The sequence below is a fragment of the Vidua chalybeata genome, chromosome 1 (genome assembly GCF_026979565.1).
Source record: "Vidua chalybeata isolate OUT-0048 chromosome 1, bVidCha1 merged haplotype, whole genome shotgun sequence".
NCBI lineage: Eukaryota > Metazoa > Chordata > Aves > Passeriformes > Viduidae > Vidua > Vidua chalybeata.
Window position 1 is genome coordinate 19,403,922 of NC_071530.1, and position 26,773 is coordinate 19,430,694.

General features: G+C 40.3%; 1 protein-coding gene across 2 annotated transcripts in view; it reads right to left on the minus strand.

Annotated features, from left to right (window-relative positions):
- The window catches only part of PLXDC2 (plexin domain containing 2), a 247,268-nt gene extending 223,394 nt beyond the window's left edge, over positions 1-23,874 (minus strand). For both annotated transcript variants that reach the window (XM_053959107.1, XM_053959096.1), the window contains exon 1: positions 23,243-23,874. In XM_053959107.1, coding sequence (XP_053815082.1) covers positions 23,243-23,351 — 109 coding nt within the window. In that variant the 5' untranslated portion in view covers positions 23,352-23,874. The remainder of the gene's footprint in view (positions 1-23,242) is intronic.
- Between the last annotated feature and the right edge of the window lie 2,899 nt (positions 23,875-26,773).

Sequence of the window (26,773 nt, forward strand, 5' to 3'; positions counted from 1 at the left end):
CAAAGAACTTAGCCACCACTGCTCTGAAGTTATGGTCAGAGGACAGCAGGGACAGAGCTGTGTTTCCAGCACTTGTCAGTTAGTGCTACATATAACCACTGCACTTACCAAAGCTGAATGACAGCCCTGTGAAAATTCCATCATCCTAAGTCCTGCAGCCAGAGGGGCTGATGCAATTTTTTTCCTAAATGAAAGAAATTTCAGCCATTCTTCAGTTCCAAGCTATACAGAATGCACACCATACATCATACAGGGATGCAAAACCGGCTCCCTCTGCAGCAAGGTGAAGCACCAGCAAGGAAGGGTTAGAGAAAGGATTATCAACATAGGGTATAGCACATAAGCTGGCACAGTCTAATTTATGAGCTAACAAGTCTGTGGAGATACCTTAAAATAGGGAAGCAATACAAACCATTCAAAGTACCTAAGACTCAGAGAGCAATGGAGGCCAAACAATGGCAAGAAATTAAATAGGTTTAATATACTACTGGGCACTCACAGATAAGTGCCATTAGTTCCCACATACCTCATTTTTTAAAAGACCAATTACAGAAGTCCTGCCACCGAATAAAGATTGTGGCTTTTACTGTGGCTTCTCAGGGAGAAAAGAAATTAGTCTGGACAACTTAGAAATTATACAAGCAAATAAAAAATGCCAGTATTATTATTTCTTAACAAATCCCATGATTTCTTGAGCCTCGTGGCATTTAATTTTGGAGTCAGTTGCATGGTAAAGCTTGGTTCATGAAGGCAGGGATACAAGGCCGTTATCATCTGCATTGAAAAAGCCTGAACACTGTACAAGAGCAAATTTATTGTTACTCAGTCATCACAGTGTAGGAGATATATATTCCAACATCACCAAAGAAAATCTAGAAGTTTACATTCCTATTTTCTCCAACTACTAATAAAAGTCACTTTGAAGAGTACATTAAACTAATGCCAGGCAAAACACTGCAGCACTTGCTCCTCACAAAGATGAAGCTTCCAGCCATAGCAAAATTTGGCTGCTAAATGCATGTCCTTATTACCATAATGTTTTTTTGTGACATCTGCTGCCCTATAATCAGTGCTTGGATGCTAACAATTACATGGGATATGATACTGTACATCTAATCAGTGCTTCAGTGAACGAAAGAAAAGGATCAAGTCAGAAGCAAAAAAAAAAATTCAATACCAAACTTAACACAGAATGGAAATTTTGGTTCTCTCTTAGGTGTTCCCATTACCTGATGTTTTTTGATATGTGGTAAAGAAATTTTAGTTATACTAATGAGGCACTACCAAAAATCAATTCCTAAACCACAACTGCATTTAAAACAACTGCTGCAACACTTGCCTTTTCTGGGAGTCCTGAGGGCAGAGGAGCTCTTACAGTTTCTCTTCATATGAGGCAGAAATATATGCAATTTGATGAGTCAGGGTAAAAATGTCCCTTAGCTATCCATCTCTTTCTTGCTAAACTCTTTGGACCTATGTCTTTATTTGTGTGTGGAGAAACACAGGCAACATAAAAAACAGTTACCCTGAATTCTGGAGCTCAAATAACACAACTGTGATTCCACTCCCCCTGTGATTCAAACCAGGCTGGAAGTTTCCTTGCTATAGAAATAATGCAAATGTATTAAAAATTGTCACCACCCTCGAAGAAAAGAGCCATAAAGAATGAAACACTGTTCTAAAATCTGTTGGAGACCAAGCACACAAATTGATTTTTATTAGGTTCTTTTACAGAGACAATACTAGAAAGAACTGGGATTGAAAGTGAAAGTCCTGAAAACTGGTTTGGCCACTATCCTAAAACTGTAGGATGAAATTATATGTCATAGTCTTCATTACTTGAAGTCTTTAAGTCAGATTTTTTGTAAGATACATTTATACTCAGATTTTAACAAAAGAACACAGAAGTTACAAACTCCCAGTGAACCCTAGGAATGGACTCTCATTTGTTTAGCTGCCCACCACTAGCTTGATGATGACATACATATATTCCTAAATCTGTCTTCCAGTTTTTAAATTAGCCTGTACAGCCATGCTATCCCTTGGATGCTCTAAAGAAAGACACTGAGACACTGGACTATGGAAGAGGTGTTTAGTGCTCTTTGTCCCCTGTAAACAGATTTCATAAGACTGAAATAAGTTCCAAGAAGACGAAAGCAAGAAAGCACACTCCCAGCTCCTCCAGTTACAGTTACTTTGTCAGACTGATCAGCTAACTTTCTTGGTCTCTCTGAAGCAGCAACTTGGGCCACCAATTCCACCATTTTTTCAAGATTCTTTCTGCTACTGAACCTCATTTGGAGTATTTCTGCTTTCTTTTGTTTTAATGACATTTCAGAAAAGGGAGGAATGGCACAGAGTAATGAGCTGGAATCCTCTCACTATGTTTCCCAAGTTCAAATGGCAGAGCACTGCTCATTTGTCCTTTCAAAGGTAGCTCTTCTCCCGTCATTGGGTGCTGGGATGCACAGATGTGATTGATGTCCCTGCCCCATCCCCCCTGGATTAGCTTTAAGCTGCTTTTGCTAGTTAAAAGACTAATAAATAATGATAAAATTTTACTATTCATTATCACACCAACTTTGCCATGACACTTTGCATTAGTCCCATAACTGAAATTACATCATCTTCAGGAGCCAACACAATCTAAACATGGTACTTGAGCACAAATTAATCACAGGATTAGGGAACAGGTTTTCTGATGTGTGTGACATACCTGTATCCCTTCAGGGGAATGCTTGAAGGACTCAAACACAGTGCTATGATGCTTCATTTTCAATCCTCCACTAAACAGTGGTTTTAAAATCCAGTGACCAGTCACACTTTTGATATTCATACTGCAAGGTTTGGACAGACTGCAAAGTAGTACAGCAGGGTTATCTAAGCACCTATCATAGTAACACTATGGGAAAACCTTGAGTGAAATCTGTAGATAAACAGTCGTGCCACAAAGGCTGAGCAGAAGCCAGCAGGTTAGACACACAACTGTGATGCTAAGAAACCACTCTCTCTGGGAGATCTGGAGCAGAAACAGCAAAGTTATGATATAACCCATGACCACAGACAGCACTGTCAGTGAAACTGCAAGCCAAGTCTCCTGGACAGAGGCCCAATGGGATGTTCTCCAGGCAGCAGAATCTGTGGCACTTGTTTTAGAGTCTAGCACACATGATTTTAGTGTCTTTTCAGATTACAGCAAAAAGGAAATTGCAAGGCCAGAATATGCAAAAAAAAGTAGATTGCCTGTGAACATGTCTACTTCTCTTACATCTCCAGTCACAGACTTTGGGCAACACCCTTCCCTCATACTGCTCCCACAGGTGTTTATCTGTGGAAGACTGAGCAGTGTTGAAAGACTCATTTATTACCTCCCAAGATGGACAAAACATTTTCCTCTGCACTACTGCACTACAGGACTCAAAAGGAGCAGGAGAAGTTATGCAGCAGTAACACCAGATTTAGGACACCAGTACCCTGCAGATGTGTATCACCTATATAATATTCCATAATGTTTAGGTGTGCACTCACTAGAAATCTCTGACTTTGAAAGGGAACCACATTCAGAACCCCCCTTCTCTACTGGTTACTGATCTTTGTATTTGCATAAATTTATTCATGGCAAATATATATCTATTTGATCTTTACCTCAAATATCTCCTCTTCTCTGTTTTTTCTCCTGAAATATATTTACAGAAAGGTATTATGACTTCTTCCAGACTTTATTTTCTGAGACTAAAGAAATTTATCCTACCTCACAGAGAATTTTTTGTCCTATTCATCCCAAATAGGCTTCCTGTGCACCTTTTGCAATTTGAATGTGTTTTTATAGCAAATGAATGATCAGAACTTTATGAAATACTTTATGCTCAGTTATATCAGCAAACTTTCCCACTGCTGAAAAATATGGTTCTCATGTCTTTTAGTAGCACAGCCACATTTTCCACATCTATCATACATTTTTATGGTCCAGTCTTTTCTCCAGTAAGGAGGTAGATGATAAGGGCTTTTTTTTTTTCAGTTTCAATCAACAAATGTGAAAATTTTGACTATGTTATATTTCATGCCTTTTTCATACTTTCACATCTCCTTATTATTTTTTTACAGGAATTACTAGTCCTCCTCTGACACTGATTAAAAGGAATCATCAGCACAAGAGCAGAATTTACTCCCATTTTAACAACAATTTTATTATGGAAATACAGAAGAAGACCAGTTCTCAATGCCAATTTAGGAGAATCTCTGTTTGCTTGGAGAGAAGCTGTTTCTCCTTTGTTCTTCACAGAGTCTTGTCATGTCCAGTACAGTTCCTCTGTGAGTAACCATTTTCCCTATTTGAACTAACAATTTCTATGGGATACATAGCAAATGCTTTTGGGAACAAAAGTAAAATAAGATCTACCACAATCCCTTTTCACTAAACAGTAAAGAAATAATCTTCCCTAAGTCACCTAGATATTAAAAAAGAAAAAAAGAAAAAAAAAGGAAAAACCTTTATGTCAGTATATAAAAGAAATTTTAAAATAATTGTTTCAAAATGTCTAAAGCTTGTGTTTAATTGCCTGCATCACTGTTTTTCTCATTTTGACAAATTAAATACATGGCAAAATGGCACATACTATCAAATTAAAAGGTTTTTTTTTGCTAGGAAAAAACACTGAAAATCAAAGGATAAAAACATAAAAGCTTCTTTTTCTTCCCTAAAAGGAATATATTTTTATGATTTAGTCATCTTTAAAAACAAAACAAAAAACGACAAATCATGTTTCTTACAAAACCATTCTGCAAAACAAGCAATCCATCTATTAAAATATAGATTGAGCCTGGACTGATATTCAGTTGAAAATGCTTTTTATTTGTATTATCATTAAGAGGTAAAAATGGTAGGGAATTTGTTTGCTCTAACTATTGGATAAACTGTAACAGATATTTGAGTATGGATGTTTTCAAAGGTTCCTCTTTCAACAACATTTTGTATAATTTGCTTCAACATCTGTTGGCCTGCAGAGTTTTTCTTTATTCACATTTCACAGGACCTATAATTAAACCCTCTTAAAAAATGTATCACTTCAGGTGTCCTAATGAAGAATCTTGAGGAAGCTGGTAATAGTTTGCTAAGGGAGAGCAACAAAGCTCCTTCTCTTCTTACAATTATTTCTTGCAAGATTCATTCTCTTCAGCAGAGGGAGGGCTGCAGTAAAAGACAGCAACTCAGGGCTGAAGAGGTCATAAAACTCCCAAGAGCAGGAAATTACATAGGCATATCTGCCAATGAGGTCTATATATGAAAAGTCATTAGGCTTTCCCAATCTCTTCAGTTCCTGCTTCCCCAAATAAAAGAACAGTATTTTAAGAGCAGCAAACCCCAATCATCTCGTTTCAATTTAAGATTATCCCTCCATTTTATTTTATATGATAAGCATATAACTCATGCCAAACACAAAAAGTATCCACCTGCTAACGAGAAACCAATTAGATGTATAAGCAAGTAGGGGATTTTCCCCCTTGAAACTTGATCCTGCAGCTCATGCAGAGTTTTGAAGCAGTAAATACCTGCTACAGTATTGATACCACATGATTTGGCATTTGTTCCAACATGAGTTTTAGTCCCCAGGTTTAACAACCTTGGAAGGCCCCACTTCATTATGCCACAGACTCAGGGAGAAGAAGTCACCCACCTCCCAAGAGCTGTGTCACCCACTGGGTACCAGACTCATCATCCTCCCAGGCTGGAGAGTTCTGTGAGCTTCGCCTGCCTTCCTCCTCTTGGGACTCCAGGCTTCTCCATCAGGGACAGGCATAAACCTCAACAGGCAAATTACTACTGAAGCCACTAGGATTTTTGCCAGAGTAAGGAAAGCAAATTTAGACTAACATCCGCAGATATAGCTGTGCACAACGATCATCAACATATGAAGTTGCTTGTACAAACACTAGCAAAAAACAGTCAGAAGAACCCTGATGTCCCTAAGTAGTCACTTTATTTGAATGCACTGTGAGGTACCATAAGAAACTGTATGAGTTACTAACAGAAGTCAAAAGTAGAAAAGTAAAAATAAACATTGAGAAAAGATAATTACTAGATGCTCTTTGCAGTTTATTGAATTATGACTTTGATTAGTACTGAGTATTAAAAAGATGACAAAATACTGAAAACAGTAATTAAGCTAGGATAAAGAAGGCTGTATTTCCTTAATACATGACATTCCATCAATAAATAAAAGCAAAACTTGGAGTGGAATATGCTCTGAGAATAGTAAAAGGAATGGTACTTCTGGGAAGCAAGCACACCAAATATTCAAAGTAATATGCTTATTATAAGGACTGTGAAAATCAATGTAGGAATATGCAAATAAAGAATAAAAACAAAGAAAATTTACTGTATAACTGCTGTGCAGCCTTATCTTTAAATATGACAATATTTACACATATGCATATATAACTCAATCAGTCAGAGCCTGGTGCTAATAATGCCAAGGATTCAACCCCTGTATGGGCTGTTCACTTAAGAGCTGGACTTGGTGATCCTTGTGGGCCCCTTGCAACTCAGAATATTCTGTGACAGAGGTACCTACAAACACCCTCCTATCTTTCCATTTTTATAAGAGGTTACATACTGAATGTCAAAATGGGTTCACAAGTATTTTCAATATGTAAATTCACAATGTCCCACAGCTCCTTCTAAATATTTCTAATTCATTTTGCATCCTTCTACACAGCTGGGACAGTTAACATTTCTTTAAAAATTATTTAGCAGCGGAAGAAACCATAAGCTCTGGCAACCTCTTGTACATAGAGCTCTGTGCTTCCCAGACCAGCAGCTTCCCCCAACCAGTGAGAGCAACAGAGCTGAGCTCTTCAGGAACCAACGGGAAATGTTCTTCAAGAAACACATATTCAAAAGTCCTGTTGAGTACAGCAGACTGCTGATCAGAAGCTATTGGTCCCAAGACTGACTATTCTCTTTACTATTTTGATTTCAAAGACTAAATGGCTGAAACACAATTTGCTCCCAAATGAATTGCTTACTAAGCTGCAAAAACTCCCATATTACCTGGCATTATTTTGAAATTGAACAGAAAATAAATTCATGCAAAAGTAAATTAAATGCAGAATATAACCTTGCATACCACACATCTAGAAGTGCTTAAGGAGATTTTGGGCACTTAGTTCCCACTGACGTCAGTGGTAAATGCCCAAGATTAAGCACTTAGGGAACTGTACAGTAAGAGTTGCAGAACTGCATGGCATTACTGTAAGTTATATTCATCTTATTCATTAAAGTTTCGTATTTGCAGTTTTGTTGCGAGTGTTCCAAATGCATTGTGGTTGTTGTAAAACCAGACATTCCAAGCTAAATGGAGCGCATGTCTCATGGAAGCTATTAAGTAAAGGATTAGAAAACATTTAACAATTTTTTTTCCTAGAAATCTACTCTAAATATTAGCACAATTGTATATCTTTCAGAAATGAGACATTAATTAAACTCCATGGCTTGATTAAATTTCCAAACCAGATAACTGTTCTTTAGAAAAAGAAACCCAAAACATCCAACTGATGCATCTAATTTATAGCAGACCTTAAAAAATAAATCATACAGGTCATTAATTTTATATCACATGAGACCTTTATATTAGATTAAATGCTCAGATGCTTTTATTAAAGAAGAAAATTAACAGGTCACGTTTGGCTGCCTTTTCTTGGTCATCATTTATTTGGGAACAGCTCTTTGGTGACTTGGCATATCTTTCTCAAGGTAAACTGAGGTGAGGAAGGATTCTGTGATTCTATTTCTAAACTACACCCTCTACTTTCCTTGACGGAAAGAATCTCAAAAGTTATTGTGGTGGATTCCACATCCTAAAGAATATGGACCTCTTCTAATACCAGAGCTTAAATTTTGCAGTACCTCTGTTGCTGGTAGGTCCCAAAACCAAGCTCAGTTACAATATTAAGTCATTTTTCCTGCCTGTGTCTATGTAGTATAATTTAGGGAAAGACCAGATATGTTTTATACGTAGGCCAGAAGAAATATTAGGGAGTCACATAATTTTTCTTTTCCCTTTGCACATTGATGCAAAGGACCTCATCCTCTTACTGAACAGTATCTGAAGGCAGCATTTAAAAAAAGATCTTGGTATATGTAACTATGCCTGGGCATTTCTCCAGATTTCTTCTCTTCTAAGATTTGTAGGACCTTCATTATATCCTTCACAATGATATAAGAGATGCTGAATGTAAACCTAGACCCTTCCAGGCCTCCACTTCCCTGCCAAACCTGTTCCAGGACAGTGGGGGTCTCTGCCTGTTCCTTTGGCCTCATATAACTTCCATTTCTACTTCTTGCTCACAGCACTGAAGGAAAAATTTAAAAAAGTAAAAAGAGGAGAAAAAGGAGAACAGAAGTGGAAGGCCTTTTTTTTTTTTGGCAAAATTCTTTTTGTGGATTTTTTGGTGTTGTTTTTGTTGTTGTAGTAGATTTGTTTGGGTTTTTTTCCTTTAAAGCATATGTTAGTATTCTCATGGAAGCAAAACAGATTCCATAATTTAAGAGACTGCAGCTCTACTCAGCAGTAAGCTTGAATGACATCTTGCAGCAACAGGGAGAGTAAAAAAACAATCTTGAATTGCCAAATATTTAAATGGAAGTTCAAGAGTTCTTGGCGGATGGTGGAGTTCTGACAGAAATTGTAAAGATGCTATTGGCTTGTGTTTTAGTGAGTAATTCTTGTACATTCAATTTTAAATTTGTAGTTTCATCACCACAAAGCATACAGTGTCTGCTTTGAAGGTTAAACATGAAAACACAAATTTAAACTGTGGGATTTTTTTCTTGTTTCTACACAAAATTTGCTTTGTGTGATCTTGGCAAGTCATTCAATACTCAGGTGCTCCTTTGGTAAAATGAAAAGAAATAATAACAGATATTAGATGTGGCAGTTCTATTGCTAAATTCATCAGTCTTTAAAAACACCTTTAATAAATGGTGATGATGAAACCTATGGAAAACATTATAAACACTTATTTCAAAATTCAAATCCATCTATTCTAAATCCACAAATGGTAAGTAAAATACATTACAGCATAAATACCAAGAGAGATGGGAGGGAGAAAAAGCATATGACATGATTTTAAATCATGAAATGTACATGGAAGTTTTCATTGAGTATGTAGAATGGATGGCCATCAGATGCCAGCTGGCTGGATGAATATAAACAGCAGGAATAGGTATAGGTCAATGAACTTCCTACTAATACCTTGGCAGATGGGTATCAAAATCCCAAAGTGAGTAAGAGCAGAGATGCCTCGTTACTGATAAAAAGAGCAACCTGAGGGAGATGGGCACCTCTGATCAGAAACATGTTTTAGGATTCCTGGGAATGTTGAAAATTGGAGCAATTTGCCTCAGCAAACAAAGGCAAGTGATCTACCATGTCAGTTAACAAGTTAAGGAAATACAGTCCACAACTGCAGGGGGATATGCAAGGAGAGCAGAACATGTTTTAAATTCAGCATCTTGTGTTTAATGAAGCATTATTTTGGGTTATAACTTAGTGCTTTCTGCTGGGATTTACTGCCTCAAGGATGGTCAGAGGCTACTCTGTCAAGCTGCAAGTTAAACCACTATTGCCACAGTACAGGTGGAAAGATACAGGAAATTACCATAGGGCCAAGCAAACAGCCTGTAGTTTTCTTTATCACTATTATTCAATTTTTTTTTCCTCATTTCCCCTCAGAAAACATGTTTACAGAACATGGAAACAACTGGACCTTTGAAGAAATGCCACAGACCAGAAGGGTTCCACTTTGCCTTCCTGGCCTTTGCTCCCCCATCCTGTGATGCCTGGCTGAAACAGGTGTTCAGTGATGAAAAAGGAAGCTCCTGAATGCCTAGAAGCATAGCCCAGCAGACCCAGACAAAAAGTCTTTTCATTCCTCATGTATTTTTTTTACAAGGCAGCCATTGATAATAGCAGTCACCTGGCAGGGAGATAAAAGTTGGGAAGTTTTCCTTCCCAGTTTACCTGTCCTATATAATTTAGAAGTTAGTAACATTCCTAAAACTGTGCAACAGACACTTCTTTCTTCCTTTCTCTGATTTTCAGGAGAACAGAATCAGAGAAGGAACCTTTTTTTCTTATTTTATTTTTTAATAATTACTTTTTAATACTGAAAAAGAAACCAAATTAGAATAGCAAATGAAGCATTTTTCTCTAAATGGACACAGCTTCTCTATAGAGTTCTACAGAGCTTCTGAATATATCTTTTCCTATCTTCACTCTCTGGCTCCCTACAGATTTAAATTACAGAAGCAGAATATTTGTCCTCAAAGTAACCTATTTTTTTAATTCACATGGATGTTTTGATCTCTCTCCCTAGACTTCAAGGCTGAATAGCCCCACAGAATTAATACAGCTGCTAAAATGTATAGAGAGAACTGAATCAGGTCTTTCATTCCTGCCCAGCAAATAGTCTTATAGCTCTCACAGCCAACTCATGGGCTCCTCTGCTTGCTCCTCTTTTTCCCACTTCAAGAGTCTCAAGCACTCTAAAACCAAATGCATTTCCTTTACCCTCAGATATAAGCAAACTAAATTATCATATATTATAAATAATACAAATAAAAACATCAACAAAGAAACAGGCATTCAGAACCTTTCAGCCTTCAAATCCCAAATGCCTTCAAAGAGTATAATGAACAACTTTGAGGTATGGAGTAGGTTTTCAGCAACGAGGTAAAAATCCCCCCATTCATTCATTCATTCTCTTCCTGGGAGCACACAAGCCATGCTCGCTGCCTGTGGGAAAGTGGCATCAAGCTGTCCTGTGAGCAAAGATCCCACACTGCAATACATCACATGCACTGATCACTGCTGAGCACACTACAGAATTAGAGGCAAGGCTTTGTGGGCTGAAGACTCATTCCAAGTAGGCTCAAGCTGCTCTTTTAGCAGTAAACTGTGGCTGTGTTGAAGCATGTAAGGCTAGAATATAACCTCTTTCTTTTTCCCTACATTAAATTATACATATAAAAGGCCATATAAACATTTTAGCAACACCTACCAGCATGTTCTAGCACAAGTCATTTTGGTGAAGGCTTTACATATGCTCTTCTCTTCAAGCACATGCTTCAGTCACATTTTCAAGTGCTGTGCCAAATTAAGGCTTGCAAGGGTAGCAACTATTTTTCTTTTTGTATTAAATTTAAATCTTTTAAATCTTTTTTCTCTTTGTCTTCTCCTGCTTTATGGCAATCCTAAAACGTATTTCAATTCTACTTAAAAATTTCCTCAGATCTCCAAACAATAGCTTATTGGAAAGAGAGGGACAACTGGCTGGCTCTACAACTGTACTAGCACCTGTCTCAGACTCTCAGGTAGAGAGATGAAGTTAAAGCTACAGTGGATTTAATACGATCAATAAAACATAATTATGACAGCAGAAAATATAACCAAACACTGGACAATCTCTCTGGCCACAGAGTTTTTAAGTTTCACTAGGAATGCTGGCTTGATATGCACCCCCACTAGGCTGTGCCATAAAACAGCAGAATAGGGATAAAATAATTAAATTAAAATACAGGCATAGGAGGGTCAAAGCTAAAGCTGAAAGAACTAATTTTATTTTACAACTGGCTCTAATTAGAGCAAACTTCTGAAGATAAAGCTGGATATAACTTCCTATCCTGAAGACCTCACCTTCAGTTTATTATCTATAGATCTTAGGGATAAAAATGTGATTCACTAACATCTCTGGGTCATCCCTTGAAGCTAAGAGCAATGTTTTTGTGTAAAAAGCAGAAAAATAAGCTATAAATTTGCATTCAAGAAGCAGCACATAATAAGTCTTTACACTTAAATTTGATGTGAGCCATGTGTGCTTATTGCTTCTCAAGCTCAGGCCACATTTCAGTCCCTTGGAGAGAGATCATAAAATCTAAGTGAATATTTAGTTTGTGCATCTCCTAAATGTGTCTTCCACATCACATTAGGAAAAAAAAATCCAGTGCCCAGCTCTTAAAGAACAATGCAACATGCATTAGAAAATTCAGTGTGCATTAGCGATTACTCACTGCTGTAATCCACCACAACTACACAGGGAAGTCAGTCTTTTCTGCCTACTGAAAGATCCTTTTCTCCTCAAACCATTTCAGGATCTGCAACAAGACTGCAAAAATTATTGCCTCTGTTGCAAATGTACTGGGACTTCTGGGTGAGCTACATTCCAAAGTCCAAGATCAGATGAAAACCTAAACATCTACATCTTTTTCAGCCCACTCATCTGTAGGACACCATTTGTATAGAATGATACTGCTAAGCAAGCATTTAAACACAGTTCTAAATAAGGGAAGTTTTCCATAACTGAAGCCTAGATAAGCAACTCCAAATGTTCCAAAGTGTGCAGTCTGTTTGAGGTTTGGTTTGTTATTTTTTTGGTGGGTTGCTCCTCTTCCCCTTCCTCCCATCATTCCTGCTGTCCTCCCCCCTACACCTCCCCCCACCTTTTTGGTTTTATTGTTCTTGTTGCTTTCTTGTCTTGTTTTGTTCGGTTCCCCCCCCCCCGCCCCAAGTGACGGCTCTATTAGATCTATTACTTAAATGATAATGTAAATTTCTTTTCAAATGAGGCGGAAGAAGGGAAACACATATACTTTGCAAAATAAGAATAACAGCTTTTTAAAATACAGCTTTCTTAACTTATCACTATTTCTGCAGAACAAACAAGCCCCACCATCAGTGATAAAACAGAACATGCTGAAAAGCACCAGTCTGCTGATCTATCAGTTCTGTTTTCAGCAAGATATTACTCTACAGTAAACTTCAGCATGAAGTTTACTATAGCATCAGAGGCACGGCATTATACGTGGATGGTGTATACATACATGTGTTATAGTCCATTTGTCAATAATCTTTTTCCTTAAAAGGTCATGAATATACAGTGCCAGTAAAAGCTGCTATCATATTTATCAAGCAAAATAATAATTTACATCATGCAATTATTGTTTTTTTTAGGATGATAAACTTTTTGAGCAATCAAAGCATTCTGGTCAGTAGGGTTTTAACCCGAGTGCTTTGGAATTCTTTCTTCTGACTAGCAATTTCTGAATCTGGATTGTTATTTTTAAAGTTTAATTACAGGAAAAATAATTTTACAGTTTGTGGAACATCATCGTTCTCTTCTCTCCAAGAACTCAATGACAAAACCAAAAAGATTTGGACACAGTCTTTTCAAGTTGTCAAAGCGCCAACAGGCAGAAATCTGACCCAGTACTTCTCTAATTGTCTGTGTTTCAGATATGCTTGTGTTTAGAAAAAGAACTTATCACACTAGACTATAAAATGCTGCAGTTTGGGATATGTTATATAAACATCTGAGAGGAAAAACCCCTCTCCTGATGCAAGCCTGAATGAAGAAGGAGTATCAGAAATGGCAAAATCTACAGCCATCTAAGACTAAGCCTTGTGGTCTCTGCACTAATCAGAACCTTCAGTCAACTCTAATCTGGATTTTTTTCCAGACAGACCGGTTACTTGATCAGAGGTCTGACTGGGATTTGAAATCTGAGATTAGGGAATTGAAGGATAAGAATGCAGAGAGAAATTACCTGTGAATTTGAAGAAACAAGGGGAAACATGAAAGATCTGCTATTGCAGAAAAATTCAACTCATACTTTGATACACAAACAAGGAATCTTTAATTCTTGCAAAGTTGTCACTTTTTAAATCCACCTGCTTATTCATAGGACATTCACTAGGATATTACCTGGCTTCTACAAGGTCTTCCAAGAATAAGAAAACTATGAATATAAAACACATATCTATGATACTGGGAACAATCAAGCAAGCTGCAAGACAAGTATGGTCTTAAAACAGCAGTGGAGAAGTAGAGCATACAAATTGCTTACTGACAAGTGATGGGAATCAAAAGTCAGGGGTTCAACATCAGAGCACCTAAACAAAATTAAGAACACAAGCTGGACCCAAGCTTGCAGTACAACACAATATGAAATGGCAGAACTGCCAATCCTCAGGCACCTCAGCTGAGGTGGAGCACAATCCCTCCTCCTTTTGAACACTATGCTGCTTTCCAGGCATATGGGGTGAGCTCAAGAGGCTGACAAGAGACAGTGGTCATTTCTTTCTTCCATTCAAATTGACAAGTTTTCTCTAAGAAGAGTAATTTTGCAGGTCATTCATGCTATTCTAGAAAATGGCTCTGGATTGAATCAAAACCAGTGTTACCAACTCTGCAATCATTGTCCATGCAATTGTGCATGAAACAAAACAGGGGCTGCAAAGCCAAGTATATTAAGTCAAAAAATAAATGGGAGAAACCAGCAAAACCAGACAAAGACCAACAAGCCTTCAAACAAAGCATGCTAGCATTCTTTTTTTTTTTTTTTTTTTTTTTGCTACTGTAGTAGCTCAAACTCAATGCCCTCATTACATTCTGTGGCACATTATACTTGGGTCTGCTGCAATTTTACAACGTGCCCAAGGGTTGTTGAAGTGAAGCACATTACTGATGGCCTGTGGTGCATGGGGGCATGTGGAACAGACTTTCACAACACAACTGCTTCTCATCTCAAGGAAATACTTGCTGACCTAGGTAAGAAATTGTTAGGACAACTTACTACTGTTATTATACCATTTGTGCATTGGAAAGATAGAAATGTCTCCAACAGCTTACAGGAAAGGTTTGGGAAGGATAAATTAATTAACATTAGCAAAACTGAAAGCAATTATGTTATTGCTTAGTGTGATATTTGATAGGGAAAAGAACCCTTTGGGTTTCTGTGGCTGAATGTAAACATGAAAAGCTGTGTACTTCTACAGTCTACAACTGTACATTTCAGTTATTAAGTCTTGCAGACTTTGCATAATAAACTAAAAAGCATTGTATTACACATTCTTAATACATAAAATTTTTTTAAAAAAAGAACATGAATAACAGACATAACAAAAAGTAAATGGAAACCAGAACTGATGACAATCTATAATGGTGATTCGTGCTAACCATTTTATTTGAGACTACCATTTAGTTCAGTGTACATATAAGTTTAAATAGGAATCGGTAATAAATTGTGTTGATATTGAGGTCAGGTTTCTGCAATACACCAAATGCTAAACTTCTAGTCCATAAATAGTCCATAAATACCTTCACTGCAAGTAAAACATAAATCTATTATCTTTACAGCAGTTCAATCTGAAAAAGATGCTCTTTTAATTTTGTTGCCTCATGCATATCTTATTAACCAGGAAGAAACCTGAATGAGAAATATGCTATAAAGTTAAAAAAACCAAAACCTCCAAACCCTAGCTGGACAATCAAACAACTGTTCTTTTCAGCCATGCTCACCTTTCCTGCCATCAAGTAAAAGTGAGTTTTTTTACAAGATAAAATGGCCAGCTCTTACAGGGCTTACATAGCCAAATTCTCAACAGCCATAAGTCTCAATTAGAGATGACTAGAAAGTTAATTTCCCACCCTGATCAAAATTTTGATCTATTCAGATTAAAAGTGAATAGTCAATGCTTGCTGTAGGAAATTAAATTAAAAGTATGTAAATACACAAACACATAAACTTCAAATCAAAGTGCTTTTTAATTGTGTTTATATATAATACAAAAATTCTAAGTTAAAGGTCCAAATGCAAAATTTGAAATGAGGTATTTTATCATCATCAAAACAACAATCTCAAAACTACTTGTTTTGTCACTTGCCAGTGAAATACTTGACAAGAGCATGTCAACTTTGACATAATTTTCCAATTTCAACTAGGGTTTTCTTTGAGCATTTTTTGACTAAACCTACATAACACCTGGTAGTATTGAACAGAATTCAGTTATATTGTTCTAAGAGGATTTATAATGCTCACAGGTTTCAAAATAATACATTCATCCTCCTTATAATTTTATTTTCACTTCCACTACCTCTTCTGAAATGCAGTCTTTTCTGTTTCTCTCTTTTTTAAATCCCTCTTGACTAGGTCTGATCCATCTGACCTAGAGTGTGGCCACATCAGCTGCTGAAACAGTGCAAGTGAGGAGGAAGCAATCTCTGAAACAAGCAGGAAGGGCAAGGAGGAGATGCAGGATGGGGCAAAAGAGGATGGACCCAGGAACTCTGAAACCTGTTCTGCCACAAAGAAGTTCCTAACAGAGGGCCTTGGATTTCTGTCCTGGGGGGCTGAGATTGAATTGCAAATTCACACTGTTTTGCTTGCAAATTCAAATGGAGAGTCCTTTTAACCCACACAGGAAAGCAGAAACATGCAGCTGGAGAATATCATGGAGCAACTACCACAAGAAAGACTCACGCCTGCTCCCAGTTCTCTATGGAGGCCAAGACTACATTTTCCAATGGATTTTTAGTTCAGCTGCTGACTCATAAAAGAAGAATCTGCATAGTGATGAACAAACCTTAACCCTTCAGAAAACACTGAATTTACAATGGATGATACTTGCCTTTTACAACTAGCCTAGCAGCAACTCCTGTGAGAAGAAAAGATGCAATTATTCAGCAGAGATGCAGTTTGCAAATTACGACAAAAGGGGAAAAAAAAGGGTAATGCATGAATAGAAGAAAAAATTAAATACAACTCTAAGGGTTTATTACTGGGTAACCACTGCATCCTATTCTGCTACTAAATGCAGCTGAAACTTCCAAGAGAATGTGCCCTGTGACAGCAGTTAAGGAAAGCTGCAGTAAATACAATAAATGGCATTGCATCCCTGAAACATAAGCAGCCCTTTGACACAGTTCAATTACATCTGTAAAGCAAAGGAATGAAGATCCTACCATCAAATCTGACACAACATATATTTGAAACACTGCCAGAGAAAGGTTAAATGGAAAGGTTTATATATTCCCTTTGTGGAACTATTTCTATTCATGTCAAGGATTGTTCACTGAACAAAATGGCATGAGATAAGTGAATCTGCCTAAAGACCAAAAAAGTCACTATGAGAATATCTTAAAAAAAAAAATCATCTGCTTATAATGGAGCCTAGACAGTGCTCACATTAAAAGGTAAAAGTTCTAAACAAGTAAGAACAAAATCTGATTTTAAAAGCTTTATTTCATTACATAAGAACACTAACTACAGCAGAATTTTAAATGTCCTTAACTTGTCTACAGCCACAGAAAGTGTATGGTGAAATCACATTAAAGCCACATATATCATTGGAAATGAGAGATAGAGGCCTCAAGCTAAGCGAACACTGGAATTCATGCTTGTATTTTATCTAGCTGCTGAGGTCAAGGGGAGCCCCTGTGTACTTAAAGCTATCCACACAGAATGATTCCAGATAGCTGGGTGACACCTAGAAAGGTCACACTGTCCAGCCATTTGCTCCAAGGCAGGAACACAGCTGCCTTTTTTGACAGAATGACATTTTGGACATATGTTTATCTAACCTGTTTCAGTGATGAAGAATACTCTTAGATAATCTTTTCCTCTAGCCTTATCATATAGGAGTCTGCCTTACTGCAATTTCAGTCAGTTGCTGCTGAAGACAAGTTCCTCCTCTGTGGAAGCCTTTTACGCAACTTAAGATTGTTACCATGTCATCTCTTAGTTTTATTCGCTACAGCAGTGTTCTTTCCTTTTTTCTTCACATGACAGTCCTCAATTAGTCCATATATTTCTTAAAGTGCAGTGCTTGAAACTGAAGAAAATACAAATCTTGGGATCCTACCATGGTTCAGTAGAGCACAGGTGTCATTCCTGTGATGTCTGGTACCTACCTTCTTATCAATCCTTACAATTCTCTTGATGGATCACCCATCAAGATGCTACTTTTGAAACTGTGTGTTCAACTCAAGCACCATGCCTGACCCTGGATCTGGTCTCAGAACCTGCTCCATTTGCCTGTTTCAGAAGGTTGGGTCAGATCCAACCCAGAAACACATTCCAACACACTGCCCTTTGGTTGAAGGACATGAACAGGTTACACAGGCTCTTTCAAACCCAAACACTTAGCACAACTGATTGCTCAATGCTGACTGAAAGGAGTGCTAACTGAAATTAAGTTTATTGGTTGGATGAAAAAAATGAGAAGAGGAAAAAGCGGAGGAAGTGTTCCATGATGAGACACAGCACCCAGCACTCAAGAGACATTACTTCAGGGCAATGTTTTATGCTCATTTGTGAGAAACCACAACCAAAAAACAATCCTCATGTGTACTTAGCATGGCCTCTCTGCATACTTCTCCATAGAAAGCAAACTCATAGGTTCGTCTTGTTCCTGCTGTGATTATGCAATTCTCCAGTTTAGTAAATACAGCATCTGCCAATTGCACCGCATTAACACTCCCAGCTCAGCCCTCATCAAACCTAAAAGCTGGATATAATTCCACACTGCTGGCAAGCTCGCAGCATTTCCTTGTACTGGATCGTAAGTGCTCCCATCAAATTACCTTTGTTCCCTCTGTAGAGAGTCCTCAGGAGAGATTGCCTTAACCATGGCCGCCTTAAATTCCATTGGTATTCATTTTTCTTAGGAAGCATGAACCACACTGGGAATGCAAAATACCAGTGACCCCAGCTGTGTTCTCAGACTAACAGACTCAAGCGTTGGTAAGTTTTGGAACTGGGAATGTTACAGAGATTTCTTTTTTCCAGGGCTTTTAGAGTTACAAGCAGCAGAACTGTGCAGTAATTCACACAGTCCAATGAAACCACGGTGACTTTTATAAAAAGCAGGGTCAAATGATGCTTTTATTTTTTATTTATTTTAATATGAAATTTTTATCACTTTTGTGGAGAAAAACCAGTAGGATTAAACAGAGCATGTGATAGCTATATTTGGCATACTTCAAAGCAAAGCAACTTTCCAGGCACCACTGCATAACAGTCCTGCAGGAAAGACAAGTTTCAGGTCCAAAGCTCCATCTCCTGAGGTCTGTGCAGGTGTGGGAACCTGCAGCCCTGCTCCATCAAAATTTGCCAAAAAGTCCTTAATGAAAAATACTAAGGTCTGTGACTGTTCTCCTCAGGAAGTCTCTCATCACCTGACATTATGCATTTCTTTGTCTACCTCCTTCATGGTCTCAGGAGTCTCTTCCTTGAAAGGAAACAGCCCTCCTAAACTGCATTTTTTTAGAGTAATCTGGTATTCAGTAAGGCAGTAGATGTCACAAGATTTTGCTCTAAACGACCTGTATGTGTTGCAAATAAATTTTTCACCAGACAAAAAACTATTCCAAATTATAAAGACCTTTTCTTCATTCGACTACATTTGTTTACAGTGTAGAGAGATAGTTCCCCTGTTATTTATCATCAGCTCCAAGTTACATGTCAGACAAAACCTAACATCTGAGTCAAGTATTTGCTGGAGTTTAGATACCTGAATGAGGATATAAACTCTGAACAGGAATATTCAGAGCCAAACAACACCAATTTTTCCCCAAGGGATTTTTAAACTTTCAATGAACTATGAGTATTGATCTTACTGTGGAAATGAGTTTCTGTAAAACTGAATTTAAGACCTAAGTCAACCTCACCATAGTCTTAATTTACCCACTATTTACTGCAGTATTTCAAACCACTCTTTCAGAGGAAATGACAAAGACAAAAAGCACAAAAAAAAAAAAAGAGGAAGAAGTAGTATGAAAGTTGAAAAAAAGAGATGACTACTCTAGAGAGAAATCTTAGTAAAATATTAATGATATGCAGATAGGATTTGCTCTCAAATGTCACTAGGATTCTCTAACCCAATAGTCCTTGCTAACATATCAAGTACACAAAAAAAAAAAAAAAAAAAAAAAACCAAAAAAACCCACAGCTTAAATCTTAAATTCAAACAGAAAATATACCTGATGTACATGTTGTCTAATCTTGTATTTCTTTTGCTACTTCTAAGATAAAAGCCAAAGGTCCTAAAGTACAATGATGAAAGTTTGGTCTCAATTATGGATTTTTTTTTTTAAACAGAGTAAAATTCAGGCAATATCAAAATGTTACTATTTCAGAAGTAGATAAATGATAGGTAAACACTCCTTAATAGCAGTTTATCCTATAAAAATAATTTTATCCCCCCTCTGAATGCTGATGTCTGGAGACAGCAGAAGTCCAATGAATATAAATTACATCAGAATTCTGGAACTTTGACATATTGTAATAAAAATTACAATAACAACCTCCTAATTCTGACTGATGACATTTGCAAAAGAATGTAACACTTTCAAGACTTTGTGGCAGCACTTCAACAGTGAGCCTTCACTTACAAAACTGGAAGCCTTAATTGTTTTGTGAGCTTTCAAGAGGCTGTCTGTTTCACTTCACTTAATTAATGTCATATTCAGTTTCACTATTGTAAAACACACATACACACAAACCTTGTGTTTAAGAACCTCCATCCTGGAGTTTTAGCATTTTTGTCATCAAAAGGGAAGTTCTGCGTGGGCCCAGGGATGGATGGGTGGATGGATGGATGGATGGATGGATGGATGGATGGATGGATGGATGGATGGATGGATGGATGGATGGATGGATGGATGGATGGATGGATGGATGGATGGATGGATGGATGGATGGATGGATGGATGGGTGGAGGGAGGGAGGGAGGGGGGAAGGAAGGAGGGAGGGAGGGAGGAAGGGGGGAAGGAAGGAGGGAGGGAGGGAGGGAGCCGGGCCGTGCGCGGCCGCCGCTGCGCCCTCTGGCGGGGACAGCCCCGCTCCGGGCAGCGCAGCCTCGCAGCCTGGCACAAAGCCTGCGTTTAGAAACCCCCAGGGGCAGCCAGGTAAGTTCCGGCATGCCTAGAAAATTATTTCACTTGAATTGGTCCGACTTGATTTTCTGCGGTAAGATAATTCTAACAAGCTGGCAAAAAACGCCTTTGCATTTATTTCCCATGTCTGCTGAAGTCAGAGCGTATCCCTCTGGTAGCATCCTCAGAAATCCTCCCCGGCTCCAGCTCTGCCAGGGCTTACTGTATGTTTCCATTTCTTGATACTGTTATTCCATTCATTTTCAATAAGGGGTTTTGTTATTGAGTATTTGACAAAAAGGTAAAAACAGCGTCCCCTTAAGAATTTGCAGCTACCTCAAATATTTATTCTTTAAAGGTGTTATCTGAGCTGATCCAAGGGATACAGTAGATGCTAAATGAAGTAAAACTTTGAAACATCACTTCTTTAATTTTGACTCACAAAACTTGAAGTTGAATTTCTGGCATTACATATTTTTTCTCTTCTCCCTGATTAGACACAGCCTGTCATTGCCTCTTTTTTTTTTTTTTTCTCCAAATAGCTACAGCATTACAAACAAACAAACAAACAAGGAAATAAACTTCAGATTTTGAAAATGATATTTAAATATTACTGTAATAATATAGATTTTAAAAAATCGAGAACTATGGAAAAGATGCTGATGTTATAAAGATCTAGATGTCAAAAGTGACTTCAGATTGCCCATCTTGCTACTTGAAGAAAACAACTACTTCCTATATTTTCTTCAGAATGTATTAAATATCAAAATAATATTTGCCTGATTATAAAGTCCTTCCTACTTCATATCACATTCAGGAAGACACAAGACATTATTAAATGATTTATGAATAAGCAATCCACTGGTAAACCTTCTATTGAGCACCTCCTGGTACAGACATTGATGACCACTACAACTTAATAGCCTAAACGTGTGGTGTTTATTTGCCCACTGATATATTATACTTCATTTAGTCAGCACTAATATCTTATTGGCTGGATACATTGGCTGAAAGATAATAAACTTTGTGACTTCAGTCCACTACCACATAAGATTGCAATTCTCTTTTTCTAATATCATCACTACACTTTTTTCCCCCCTCACAACTAACATTTACAAATACCAACATTTGTTGCCTACAGCCCTGAGTGTAGCAACATGGGGTTTGCAGCAGTATATGAAAACTCTCCTCCTGGCTTTTCCCTTTGGCCCCAAGTGACATGTGAGCCCCAGCAACCTGCTGAGCTACCCCGTCGTTTTAGCAATTCCAAAACTCAGTGGTAGGCCCCTGCCCGGGAAACTCCTGCTCTGTCTAGCGCATAATCCCACTGGACATTTAAAAACACTACCCAGTCTCTTGTTCGGGTCAGTTACACAGTGACCACAGAACTTTTCACACTTGTATCAAACCTTTAAGAAAAGGAGGAAAGGGCAGTTCTGTTGCACCAGAGAAGCCAGTAGGCATGTGCCATCTAAAAATAATCTAGCTGGTATTTCGAATACACAGGCACAGCTTTTGAAAATACCTGTAAGCCAGAATCTGCTACAGAAAGGTCCCCTGACACACAAACCCCATGACCTTTCTCACTATCCGCAAATGTGCCGAGATTTCCCTTAGCAGCTTTCCCCTCCACAGCACAGGAATGCAGGATACAGAAGGCTTTAGTGATCCAAAGGAGCCCCATGCTGTGGGAAACAGTGGCCCAAGAGAAAGCACTACAGGTGCTGTGTGTCACGCATTAACAGGTGTCTCCGAGAAAGACTGACAAGAGGACCCTGACACTTCACAAGCAAAGTTAGTCAACAGAGCCTCTCGCTCCTAACGAACAGGTCCCACAGCGCCTGGGGCTTCTTCCTTTATCTTTCTCCTTCTCTCAACCCCCAGTTTCCAGGGAAGGCTTCAAGCTACTGACTTCCGCGGGGGAGGAGAGTGCCCGCTAGCTCTCCCAGGCAGGATCTGCAGGGAAACTTTGCCATCCCTCCACGGCTCGCTGCCGGGAGAGCTGGGGGCCCCCGGCGCGGGAGAGCGGGCGCGGGAGGCTGTGGGGGCGCCTCTCCCCGGGGCTCCGGGGGCTCCGTCCCTCCTTTCCCGGGTCTCGAGATGAGTCCCTGACGTCTCGTACTTGGCTGGGAAGGAGGCTCCGGGGACCCCGCGGAGGGGCTGGGGAGGGGAACAGCACCGGCTCCCAGTGATCGCGGGGCAGATTCATTAAAGGAGGAAAGTCCCGAATTCTCATTAAAATAAGAAATGAAGTCATAAAGAGCTCTTTCCGGAGAAGCCGGGGTAGGGAAGGATGAGAAGCCGGGATCCCGGGCCTCTCTCGGGAGAAAGGGGAGCCAGCTTCGAACGGCGTTTGCCCTCTCCGGGTACGCGGCCCGTGGAGCGGCCGGCAGAGCCCACACCGCCGGGGGCTGCGGAGCCGGCCCGGCCCCCGACCCCGGCCGCGGCCCAACCCCGCCCCGGCCGCGCTGCCCCGGGCTCCGCGGAGAACCCGGGCCGGCCCCGCCCGGCAGGTACCGGCCTCGCTTACCGCGGCTCTGCCTCGGCGTCTCCCCGCCGGCGAGCTGGCAGCGCTCGCTCAGGCACTGGAAAAGTAATAGAAATCCGGCGGCTAGTTTGCTTCTCCGCAGCCTCGCCATAGCACGGAGCCTGCCGAGACAACTCTCCGGGTGCGGGGTGCGCGCCGCTCCTCGTCGGTGGTGGGGAAGTCCGGGGGGCGGCGGAGAGCAGCCCTAGCAGGCGCCGAGCCGCCCTGTCCTCGGAGCAGCGCTCATACAGTGGGGCGGCAGGGACGAGCCGCTGGGGCTGAAGGCGCTGGACCGGGTCTGGGGGGCGCTGGAAGGAGGTGGTGGGGGAGGCTCCGTCCCCCTAACTCGCGCGGCCGCGCCGCTCTCAGTCCAGCGGCATCACCGCAAGGGAAAACAAGCCCAGCCTCGCTGCGAAGTGCCAAACTCTTCCCTCCTCGCAGCCTGCTGATAAATTTTAGGAGAGCCAGGAGATCCTCCCTTCCTGGCTTGCCCCCACCCAGCTCCCTTCCCCCGCAGGGTGAGACAGGATGCCTGAGGGACGGAGCCTCTCCTCGGTGTACCGCTACCGACTAAACCCCTCCGAGGGAAACCAGCGGGGAAGCGTTCCAGCCGGAGCCAGCGGACCGGCCCCGAGTACGGGGGGAGCAGGACCCGGAGGGCGGGCGGATGCGCCGCGGGAGAGGATGTGCGGGCGGCGGGGAGGCAGGCAGGGACGGACGAACAAGTTCTCTCTCTCTTTCGGGGCGGTTTCCGCGGCCGGCGGCGCTGGTGGCGGGGCCGAGGGCAGCGGCGTGGGGCGGGCGCTCCCCCGGCCCGCAGCGCGCCCGCGCTGCCGCCGCCGCCCGCCGCGCAAGTGCGGGCGGGGGGCTCGCCTGAGGCCGGTCCCGGCCGCCACCTCGCTCTGCCCCCCGCCCCCTCCGCAGAACGCGGTGGGGCGCAGGCGCCGGGGCTTCCCCGTGTCTCCCGCCGCTGCCGGCGGGGCCGCGCTCCGCACGGCCGTCCCGGGAGGCGCTGCCGGGCCGGGCACCTGGCCCCGGCGCGGCTCCCGAGCGGGGCGGGTCGCTGCCCGGAGCGCCGGCAGCCTCCGCTGCACGGCGAGGGCGGGGGGAGGACGGCGGGCAGCACGGAGACCCCCGGGCCCTGCCGGAGCTCCGCGGGACGGGGCGAGCCCGGCCCAATCCCGCCTGCTTGTTCAAAAGTTGCTGTGTAAACGTGGGTCAGTTTCGCGGATAACAACTGCAATAACGCCCAAACACCTTGAATCCCGTTCCCCGCTCCCCCTCTTCCCCGGAATTTCCCTGTGTTTTCGGATAAAGCAGACTCACGTCACACGCACTCACACACACACACTCCTCCACCCTCTCCCTTTTATTTTCTATTTCTTTTCCCAAAGCAAAGAGTTGTTTATGTACACTCATCACTTCAAAAGTGCAATGACTGGGAGGGTTCTCCCCTTCAGAAAAATTATCTTCATGCTTGATTAAACGCACCGTGAATAATGCCATTCCCTACATTAATCTGTGAACGACGGCACGGAGACAGAAGCGAGCAGGGGGCACATCAATCAAACCCAGACAAGCGAAAGGAGCACCGGGGACCGGGTGGCGGCTTTTTACCGGTTCAGCAAACTGTGGAGCTGGTGATCAGCTGAGCAACATGTAGAGAACCATGAATGCACCAGCCTCTCAGCACTTGCTACCAAATAATTAAATTAATTAGGGCGACAATTAAATTAATCAAATAAATAGGTCTACGGAATGTCAAACATAGCAGATAACTAGTACTTAATCACAAAAGAACAACCAGTAACAAGACCATGTTTTTCTTTAATTTACTGCTGCTCCTGAGATTAAGAATTCATCAGGTCCATTGTAAGTGTCTTGCTCTTTAATCATTGATGTGTTTATGTGTAAATCAAAGCATAACACCCCTGGGTTTAAGAAGTATATTTGAAGTATAAGCAGAAATTTTCTAAATGTTTTCAATGTATATTGAAATATGATACTGGAGGGTATTATCAATAAGGTTTACATTTGAGTTTATAGTGGGCCTTTCTAGTTTCAAGCTTCTTGCACATACCCTTAAACAAAACAAAGAGCAGTCCAAGTATTGCTAAAAATAACTGCAGAAAATATATTCTATATTCTCTGTATAAAATAAAATAATACTGGAGATTTTATGCATCAGGAATGAAATCCTGGCCTTGGTGAAATCTGTGGGGATTCAGGGAGTGTTACTACCTTGTATATCAGGTAATCTGGATTATGCCACAGATTTTTTGTGCAGATTTGGTCAAGTTAGTAGTAAAGCTATTGTGGCTTCTTAAACAAAATGTAAGACAGAGGTTTCTTCATGCTATTGGAATACATTTTTCCTTGACAGTTGGTCAGGTTGCTCAGATTACCCAAAGTATTGCTGAAGTTGTTGAGAAGATTGTTGAGTTTTTGGCCTTTACTGGAAGGGGTACAGAGATAGTCTTAAAGAAGGGCTGACCACTCTTTCAGCTGTTTTTCAGCAAAACTATTAGCTGAGAATAAGAACAATAAGGTCTGTAAAACCTTCACAACCTGTTTTCATATTCTCTTAGCGTCTTTTTAAAATAATAATAAAGATGAGATTATTTTAAAGTTATAGTAAATCTTAAAATACAAAATATTTTAATGATTTGATAAAAAAGTTTACATATTGCTAAAATAAATAATAATTCATCAAGCCCCTTATGTATAGAGAAGCCTAAATGAGGACAAATATTTTTTTTTTCATTTATTCTTTCCTTCTCAGTCCTATAGTTTCAGATTTAAATTCTTCATAGATACACTACAAAAACTGCATGCTGAAGACAGAGAAGGATTAGCAAGAGACGGCTGAAGCGTGCAGTTGCAGATAAAAGTGTCAGCAACATACTAGGTCCCACAGTCCTAATTTTCTGTGTTCTGTGTAGTTGTGGGACAGTTTTGCAGTGTGCCTGCTGTAAGGTTAGCACAGAGTCACAGAATTCAATACGTCTTTTTCTCCACAGAAAAAAACAAACTGCATCTTCCAAAGAAGGCTGTATCCATTGTACTCCTTGTGCTACAAAACATAATTAGAACATAGCTTATCTTGGTATATGTGTGTAAAAGTACAGGCAAGACTTTTTATTGCTCTGAGAAAAAGCCTGAGATGAAAGTTAATAATCAATCTTATAGTGATTAATGTCAACAAGTCATTGCTAGAAATGCATTCATAACACAAAAGTTCATGCATTTGTTGTTACTTATAAAGCATAAGTAAAACTGAAAAAGCAACTTCTTGAAGGCTATCTGAAGAGCTGTTTTTACTTGGAACACAGTGCCTGTGATAAGTTTTCATTACTCTTATGTGCTTTTACCATCACCATCCTTGCACATTATCTCGCCTCTCTTAGGTATATATCTTGCAGTGGCATAAACAGCGGTGGTTCCATAGAAATCATTAAGAACACTTCCACTTCACTAGTCAAGAATATGGCATTATAATTTCTCTTCCTGTGTAATCCATCCCTGCTTATAACA